Source organism: Oryctolagus cuniculus, chromosome 11 (genome assembly GCF_051225735.1).
Source record: "Oryctolagus cuniculus isolate XC-2025 breed Fujian yellow rabbit chromosome 11, ASM5122573v1, whole genome shotgun sequence".
Taxonomy (NCBI): domain Eukaryota; kingdom Metazoa; phylum Chordata; class Mammalia; order Lagomorpha; family Leporidae; genus Oryctolagus; species Oryctolagus cuniculus.
The window spans coordinates 90728917-90738798 of NC_142877.1; the positions used below are offsets into that span (position 1 = coordinate 90728917).

At 37.6% G+C, this 9882-nt stretch overlaps 1 protein-coding gene across 5 annotated transcripts in view; it reads right to left on the bottom strand.

Annotated features, from left to right (window-relative positions):
* ZC3H11D (zinc finger CCCH-type containing 11D) overlaps positions 1-9870 on the bottom strand; it is a 124403-nt gene extending 114533 nt beyond the window's left edge. For 4 of the 5 annotated variants that reach the window (XM_089307560.1, XM_089307559.1, XM_070052683.2 and 1 more), the window contains exons 1-4: positions 9388-9870; positions 8067-9006; positions 4466-4585; positions 3998-4118 (exon numbers count right to left, since the gene is read on the bottom strand). In XM_089307560.1, the coding sequence (XP_089163686.1) occupies positions 3998-4118; positions 4466-4477 (133 nt within the window). In that variant the 5' untranslated portion in view covers positions 4478-4585; positions 8067-9006; positions 9388-9870. The remainder of the gene's footprint in view (positions 1-3997; positions 4119-4465; positions 4586-8066; positions 9007-9387) is intronic. The other variant, XM_089307561.1, reaches the window with a different exon arrangement.
* Between the last annotated feature and the right edge of the window lie 12 nt (positions 9871-9882).

Genomic DNA, 9882 nt, shown 5'->3' on the forward strand with positions numbered 1-9882 from the left:
TTGTATACCGGTGGATGTGGATGCTCTTTCTCTCAAATAAATAAAATACTTTTTAAAAAATGAAACAGAAAGTGCTATGATGCAGGAAGTTTAAGAATATGGGGATTGCCGGCGCCGTGGCTCAATAGGCTAATCCTCCACCTTGCGGCGCCGGCACACCGGGTTCTAGTCCCGGTTGGGGCGCCGGATTCTGTCCCGGTTGCCCCTCTTCCAGGCCAGCTCTCTGCTATGGCCAGGGAGTGCAGTGGAGGATGGCCCAGGTGCTTGGGCCCTGCACCCCATGGGAGACCAGGAAAAGCACCTGGCTCCTGGCTCCTGCCAGGATCAGCGCGGTGCGCCGGCTGCAGCGGCGGCCATTGGAGGGTGAACCAACGGCAAAAGGAAGACCTTTCTCTCTCTGTCTCTCTCTCTCACTGTCCACTCTGCCTGTCAAAAAAAAAAAAAAAAAAAAAAGAATATGGGGATAAAATCATGAGTTCCATTTTAACCATGTTAGATGTGAAACATCTATTAGTCAAATTAAGAGTTCAATTCAGAAGTTAAATGTAGGGGTCTGAAGTTTAAGAGAGATAAGTCTGGAATGGATATATAAATTTGAGTGTCAATGACATATGATAATATTCAAAACCACAGGGTGTTTGAGATTACCAAGGAAGCAGACAGAGAAAAAGAGAATCAAATCCAACTCTTAGAACATTATGTATCTAAGAGGTCGGTAGAAACAGAAAAACTCGGCAAGAGAGAGTGGTAGGAAGGCAGGAGGAAAATGAAGAGTATGTTGACCTGGAAGCTAGGTAAGTAAATTACATCAAGAAGGGAGGGATGATCAATGTGTCAAGTCCTATCAATGGTTGAAGTCATTATCAAGAATGAGAATTGAACATTGGATTTTACAATTTTCATATTATTGGTGGAAGGGTCTAAAAAGCCAGATATTCATGGAATTCAGAAAGACTAGGCAGGGCTGGCACTGTGGTGAAGCCAACTAAGCTGCCGCCTGGAGGGCCAGCATACCATATAGGCATTGGTTCATGTCCCAGCTGCTCCATTTCCAAACCAGCTCCCTGCTAATGTGTCTGGGAAAGCAGCAGCAGATGACCCATGTGCCCCTGTAACCACGTGAGAAACCCAGAAGCAACTCCCAGCTTCTGGCTTTGGCCTGGACCAGCTCCAGCCATTAGGGCCATTTGGGGAGTGAACTAGTAGATGGAAGATCTCTCTCTGCCTCTCCTCTCTCTCTTTCTAACTCTGGCTTTCAAATAAATAAATAAATCTTTTAAAAAAACTAAATCAAAGACTGAGAAAGGAGCATTTGGTGATAGCAAGAAAAAATAACCATTTTGAGGATTGTTACTGCCCATGGGGAAAAAAAAATAGAGTGGTAGCTCATGAGAGAATAAATCAAGAGAAGAAGGTAAGAATGTTTTTTAGCAATTTGACAGGTAAATGCATGTTTATATGCTGAAACAGATGATTTGAGTGAAACATGTAGGAGAAAAAGCAAAAAAAGTATTGAATCAATATCCTTGAATACACAATAAAGGATAATATCTGGTTACCAAGTGGAAGAGTTAAGCTTTAGATAGGAGTATACTTTCAACTTCAAGAAGAGTGGAGAAGATACTAATATAGTTAACTGCTAGTAGGTTGGTAGGTGAAATGATAGAATTATGGAAGTTTTCATTAAATGTGCCTCAGTAAAATACATGGTCATCATTCTCAGTGGAGCAAAAGGAGATGTTACAAGTTTAAAGAGAGGAAGAAGATATAATATTCTAGGAGAACAGGGATGAACTGGTGGAGTTTCATGTAGTATCATTGGCAGTCAATATTAAAGGCCCATTTGAGGTTTGTCAGTCATGAATTTTATCCATTCAGCATATTTGTGTATCTTTCTGCAGTTATGTTCAACTGTAATGAACATGTAAGCACAAAGTAAAGAGTTGTGCTTGAGGCCGGTGCTGTGGTATAGCGGGTAAAGCCACCACTTGCAATACTGGCATCCCATATGGGTGCCAGTTCGAGTCCTGGCTGCTTCATTTCCAATCCAGCTCTGCTATGGCCTGGGAAAGTAATAGAAAATGATCCAAGTCCTTGGGCCCCTGCACTTGCATGGGGGACCCAGAAAAAGCTCCTGGTTCTTGGCTTCAGATGGGTACAGTTCCAGTCGTTGCGACCATCTAGGGAGTGACCCAGAGAATGGAAGATCTCTCTTTCTCTCTCTCTGCCTCTGCCTCTCTGTAATTCTGCCTTTCAAATAAATAAATCTTAAAAAAAAGAGTTGTGCTTAACCACTATGATGGTTACATAAATACATTGAAGCCAGAGTGGAGAGAAAGTAAAGTGTGTGTGTGTGTGTGTGTGTGTGTATGTGTGTGTGAGAAAGAGAGAGAGAGAGAGAGAGAGAGAGAGAGAGAAAGTAAGTGACAGATCAACTAATAAAGGTGGAAACAAGACATCAAAGGGGTGAGGGATTGTGGAAATATTGTAGAACCAATGGATTGGAGGGTTCAATGGGTTTGAAGCATTAGGTGAGGATTATAGATTCAATGAAATAGGAAAATAGGCCAGAAAATGAAATAAAATGAAACTGAAGTAATGCATAAGGGATGACAACTACCATTCAGAGCATGACTACAAGTGAATGATAGAAATGGGGGAAGTGTAAAATCAATGGAAGAATTGAGCTCAGGAAAATGAAAAGCTGGGGTCGGCGCTGTGACACAGTGGGTTAATGCCCTGGCCTGAAGTGCCAGCATCTCATATGGGCGCTGGTTGGAGAACTGGCTGCTCCACTTCTGATCCAGCTCTTTGCTATGGCCTGGGAAGTAGAAGAAGATGGCCCAAGTCCTTGGGCCTCTGCACCTGAGTGGGAGACCTGGAAGAAGCTCCTGGTTCCTGGCTCCTGGCTTTGGATCAGCACAACTCCAGCTGTTGTAGCCAACTGGGGAGTGAATCATTGGATGGAGGACTTCTCTCTCTCTCTCTCTCTCTCTCTCTCTCTCTCTGCCTCTCCTCTCTCTGTGTAACTCTGACTTTCAAATAAATAAATAAATCTTAAAAAAAAGAAAATTAGAAACTAAGATAAAAAGCTAGCTTTATATTTATATATTGAAATTACCAAGAATTGTCACAGGAGTACTGCTATAGGGATGATGAGCCAGGAGATTACAGTATTAAAAAACAAGGAGAAAGGACCTAAAGATGGATATAGACAAAAGCAAATAAAAAAGAAGAAAAAAAAAACACAGATTAAAAAAAAAGCTAAAAAACTAAGAGGTGAAAATGATACAGTACGTTGATATTACAGTTAAGCTGGATGACTTTACTAGAAGTACCAAAGAACAGTCTGAAATTGGCAGTGAGGATCAAGGAAATCCCTCATCTCACCTGCAGACCAAAGACGGGAGAAAAACAGCCATCACATGAGAGACCTGCAGAAAGTATGGCGTCTTTCACACATTAGAGTCTCGGCATCATTGGATTGAATTATGCCAAAGCTTCTGTAGCAAAGACACTGCATTTTCTCCACATTTGGAGTCAAACACAACAAATTCCCTCTCTATCAGAAGCAGAAGTATGTAATCCAGAGTATGACCTAGCTTTCTCCAACCATGAGACAGGTGTTGGAATAGTCAGACAGCAGCAGTGAAGCTGTGACCTCTGAGCTTGACCACAGTTGTGTAATGCTTTGTTGATAGAGTCTCCCACTTAATGAAGTCAGTAGTCATCTCACTTTTCAGATGAATAAAATACATTTTAGACACACACAGTCACAGCAATTTAACTTGTTCCTGTTCATTTAATCTTGTTAGCTACTTAACAATTAATTCTGAGCTTCATTTGTATTCTTGATAAAAATTACCCCAAATCATCCACTGTCTATCAAACTGTAATAGTCATCTTGTCATACTTTACTTACTATGTGATTCTATGCTGCTATTCCAAAATCAGTTGCTGATATGATGTATTCATGTTATTTTAAAAATATACTTACTGCTACTTGGTGGTAAAAACAATCCATTGATATTTCGAGGTTTGCTGTGATAAAAGATGCAACTGATCTTCACACAACCAAGAGGCTGAGTTTCCCAGAAGCATGAAATGCTACAGTTTTGCTAGACAAAGAAGGTGGAGAAAAACATCATGATTAGATGGCATATTCACAATAAATACAATGTGTACAACATATACAATAAAACACAATGTGACAAAAGCAATTGCAATTACAGATTTAGGATCATGTGTGTCCTCTGGTTTTCAATTTTCTAAGCTACACTATTTAAAAGATGTAACAGATATTTATAAATTATATTCCTTCATTTAAAAAAATAAAAACTAGAATAAAGTGAAGAATGTCTAAAACTAAATAATGGGAGAAAGAATAATTTCCTATGGTTTTGTGAAAGAAATTCAATACTATTGAAAAGGGATGCTTTTAAATAATGATGCTGAATAATTCTACCTGCATCTCCATGTGTCTAAATCTGCAAAGCGGATCTAAACATTTTTTCTCTCTCCATAATGAGCACACAGTATCACTGCCAAGAGCCTTTTCACAGTGTCGGAATCGGCACTGGGAGCCCTAAAAGAAAAGAGTAAAAAGTGTAGAAAACTCAATATATTACATTAGTGTTCAATAACAATAAACTGATAATTAGAGAAAATATTAGCAGATAAAATTATAATCACAAAATATACCCTACTAATCTAAGATTATAAGTCTATACTTTGGCAATTAGTCTAATTTTGGTGAGAAAGTGGCAACATAATGTAATGATTAAATAGTATTGCATACCACAAGTCACTGATAAAATGACACTTTTTGTTATCAGTTAACCCATGTGCTTCTTTAAGAAAATACAAGAAATCAATAATGTCCTTGATCAGAATCCAATGTCAGAATAATCTAATTTCTCCTTCTTAAGAAAGTCAGACAAACTTGTTATGACTCACTAACCATATTCTAACTATGGAGATGATCTTTATTAATCATTTTTAATTTTAATTTAATTTTATTATTATTTTTTTGACAGGCAGAGTTAGACAGTGAGAGAGAGAGACAGAGAGAAAGGTCTTCCTTCCATTGGTTCACCCCTCAAATGGCCGCTATGGCCTGCGCGCTGCGGCCGGCGCGCCATGCCGTGCCAATCCAAAGCCAGGAGCCAGGTGCTTCTCCTGGTCTCCCATGAGGGTGCAGGGCCCAAGCACTTGGACCATCCTCCACTGCCCTCCCAGGCCATAGCAGAGAGCTGGACTGGAAGAGGAGCAACTGGGACAGAATCCGGCACCCTACCGGGACTAGAACCAAGTGTGCCGGCGCTGCAGGCGGAGGATTAGCCAAGTGAGCTGCGGCACCGGCCATCTATTAATCATTTTTTAAAAGATAATTTGCTTTCTTAGTCTATGGAGATACTCAGTATGTTTATATTATGAAAGTGATTAGAGTTTAATTTTATGTTATTGTAAAATATTAAGTAATTATCACATTATACTACATTAAAAATATGTCATGCCCTTGGCCTACAAAGATAAACATCTGTACAAAAAACACATGGGCATCTTTAAATACTAACAAAAACAGATGCAGATTATTTCAACTGGCTCCTAATGCTTTTGGTTAACTCCATGTTCTTTCACTTACAGATTCCTAGATAAAAAATCTACAGGCTACCTTTAACTATGCAATGAAAATGCCATTAAATTCTTCCCTCTTTTGAAACATGTTCCATGTTCCTTCATCTCCTGCCTAATTCCGTCATTACTCTCTCCCCCTTTTAAAGGTGCATCTCTGTATTCTCACACTACACAGGAGTAGGAAGAGCCTTGAAGTCAGGTAAATCAGTATTTGAATCCTAGTTCCCCTACTAGTTCATAGCAACAAAGTTAGTGATCAGTTCATCCTCCTCTTTGCTTCATTTTCCTTATTTGTAAAAAAGGAATAAAACACAGTATTCACATTCAGTATGTGAATCCTGGGTCTACTACCTGTCCATAGTAACAAGGTTAATAATTAGCTCATCTTCTCTGTGCCTCAGTTTCTTTATCTGTAAAAGGGAGTAAAACAACACCCTTCTCATAGAATAGTTGCAAAAACTACATGAAATAAAGTACTATGATAGCTATTATTTTTATTCACTTAATTGCTTATTGAGAAATTTCTTCCCAATAGTCACTGCCCTAAGTAGTTGATGATACAACGGTGAAACAGACAAAACTGTTCGCCTGGAACATAAATTATACTATTATTTTTCATTCCTGAGTTTAATCAAAAGGTTAAAAAAAAAAAAGGAAGTGGATATAATTGTGTGTTCAAAGAGGTTGAGTCCATTCAAGATTCCTGGCAGAGAATAAACACATTGACCCAGATACATAATATCCTTCACTGAGTTCTTCTGGCATGGCCATGAAGCTCCAAACATCTAGTTTCTACACTTATTTGGCTTATTGAAACCCATGAGTCCTAATCCTTGGATTAAACGTTTTCCCATTTAACTTTACCAAATTTAATTCATTTTTGGCTGATTTGGATTTATTTTTTGCTTTCTTTTTTCCATGATATTAAATATTTTCTGTTACTTAGATTTTTGATGGGAAAAAATCAGTAATTCAGTTCATCAATATCTAATACAGAAACAATTACATTACACTGTTTACTAATGAGTTGAATTCAATTATTTAAATTTATGTCTGGAATCACATTAACCAAGAATATTATATATCATATAATTATTCAATGTTAGAAATTTGATGCTCAAGGAGCCATAATACAGGCAAAAGTACTACCTAAAGATTAAACAGGCAAAGGCTTGTTATAATATATAAGGGTGTTTCAAACAAAACATAACTTTAAATAGTCTCAGAGAAGTTCAGTATATCAAAAATATATGATAAGCCTTTACCTCAGAGTTTAAGAATGTAAAAAATCTTGTAGGAAAATAGTAAATTTTGATTCAGCAATACAAATTACTGCCATATCTTTCTTCATTCTACTAAAAACTTAAGCATGTGAAGTACTGTAAATTGTACAATATTTACCTTTATGCATGTGGAATTAAAAAAGTAATAGCAGTCATTCCCAACTTCTGCCATTTTCAACTCTCTTGTTGCTAATCCAATGATTTTTTTAAGTATAAGAATTGCAGGAATGCAAATATAAGAACTATCAGTGAGTAAAGGGGAAAAGGATTTCTTTTCCACAGTCTTTCAGGCTATCCGTAGTATTCCTTTAAAACTGACCTCTTGTTGACAGTATATTATAAAATAGATAATCTTAAATAAAGTTAAATTAGAAGATACCTTCTCTAGCTTTGCAGAAATGTTGAAAGTGGTTGCTAGTAAGCACACAAACTCAAACTTCCAGAATTTTCCTCACTCTTACCTAATCCATTGTTAGCTCATCATAAATGACCTCACATCTAACTGTAGGTTAGTTTACCTCAGTGATTACTGCATTTTCCTGCCTAATTCTAATATATTAACAAAAGACTGATAAAAATAATAATATATTTTATCATATTATGCATCAAAATATATATATTTTAAACTGTTCTTTTAATTGGAAATTTTTTAAAAAATCAAAACAAATATGGATCTCCACTTTAAGTAGAACAGGCTGTTGGTATAATTTTTTTAATACAATGCTTCAGGATAAAAATCCACAATATAGAATAGAAACAAATTCAGAAAATGTTTACCGATAACTGTACATAAGAAGAAAAATAACTAGGTAGTACCAACAGCAAATAAAGAAGCAGAGGATAAGGGTTTGACTAGACTCTTGAAAATATCCGCAAGGATATATAGAAAAATATCTTTGTTTTTCTCTACTTCATAACTGCAGAACAGTAAAGTACCCATCTTAGGTACACAGGCTACTGAAACATTTCTAAGATATATCTTTATTTTTTCCTTTAAAGATAAATGCCTGCTACACCTGTGAACGTGTAGCTTGAGACTGACCACAACCCAACACCATTACTGCATGATTACACGTACCATCATGATTAAAATCACTGTAAGAATCCATGTTTTACTAACAGGAAAGATTGAACAAATATTTTTACCTTTTGCAGATAAGGTGTAAACAGCTATATTCCACTAGACATAGTAAAGACAGGTCATATCCATGAGAGGTTTTGCTGTTATTTCAGAATCTGTACATTTTGGTAGTCTTTAGAATGCTGGGAGCTCTACTTTCTTCTGCTTTTAAAATTATTTTCTATTATTTTTTCTTGTTCTTCTCACTGCTATTTCTTCCTGTTGTGAATGTCATGTTAGTATTTTTCCAGAAAAGCATGATCCTACCCATGATGATTCTTCCTCTTTAACAAAAGAGTGATGAGAAATTCCTCTCTATAACCAGGATAAGTCTGAAAATTTTGTAAATATTTTGTGTCAGCCAAAGCAGAATTGCATTGAGTGTCTCTGGTGCATGCTACAAACTAACACATCAGTCAGAGAATCAAGTTTTTTCTTCCAGTTTGTATCCTGTGACATGATTTTAAATACATTGGGGTAGTAGCAGCTTTAGGATCAGGACAATCAGGCAAAGTGCTGCTGGCTCCCATCAGAGTAAGAGACCCGTTTATTATGAATTGATCCTGTGGCTCTCCCCTTAGACTCTTGTGTTTTTGCTGGAGGTTTTCTCCTCCGGGGACCTATGACACCAGTTTTGGAAAACGGTGCTTCCCAAGAGCTGAGGAGCCTTGAGGCTACTATTCAGAGAGCAGGTGGAATGTTTTGGAAGATGATCCTTCTAAGAAATGACAGAATGCTGGACCTAGAAAATTCTGTGGCAGTTTGGGAAATGACAGTTGATAGTGGTGAAGGTTAGTTGTCCGTGAGACTTATGAGAGAAGCTGCCTTTTTAGGATTCCTCTAGAAAACTAGGAAGTCGCTTGTGCTTGCCCATAAAATGTTAAGAAGTTTCTGGTTCCATCACACAGCCGGTTCCAGGTTTTTTCCCTTTTCTTGTAAATTGGAAGAGGTTGGTTTTGTATTTACCTGCAAGAAAATTGGCAGAAAAAGTAAACACTTTGAAATAGCAAATCTTTCTCTCCCTCTCAACCCCTACAAATCTGGCAAACAGTGGACTTTTTTTAAAGGGATATTTTATTCCTTGGAACGCCTTTACCTCTCCCCCCAATAATATCCAAGTGAAATATAGTTAAGTATTTCTAAGGGCTAAATCACTAAAATTGTACAGCTGGATACGTGAAGATAAGGCAGTTATACAAAGGAGAACTAGGCCTTGTCCAAGCACATAAAAGATGAAAGTAAACCCAAACTTTCTGTCCGGCTTCAGGCTGGGGCTCGGAGCTGAAATGAAATAAAGGCTACTGCTGCTAAATATTGAACATTTACTCAATCATTGTCACTACTTACCAGCTGTTATTCTTTTGATCAATAAGCTAAATAAAGCTGTTATAGCTCTGCTGTTGACTACAAATACTCAAACTAGTCAGACTCCGTTGGAGTCTACCTTTAATTAAAATAACATTCCTATGAAAAACCTGAGAACGAACCCTGGTTTTTGGCATTCGTGTGGTTTTGGATAAGTCTAAGGTGGTATTTCGTACTCATTACGGGAAGAGTATCAAAATAAATTTCGACACTTCGCAGCATAATGAAGCTCATAAACTTATTAAACAGAACAGACAAAACAGGCTTCATAGAACAACGGTAAAAGGCCACCTGAAATGATTCCTTACAACTAGTATCCTTTAATTTTCCAAAACATCACCGAGGGTGTGGAAAGCACACACACACATTCGGAAAACGGATATTTGTTTTTTCCCTCTCTTCAAAACTCTGCGGAGCCCCGCGGAGGACGTAGGCGCGCATGTCTGGGCGCCTCAGTTCCGCACTACAACTCCCAGA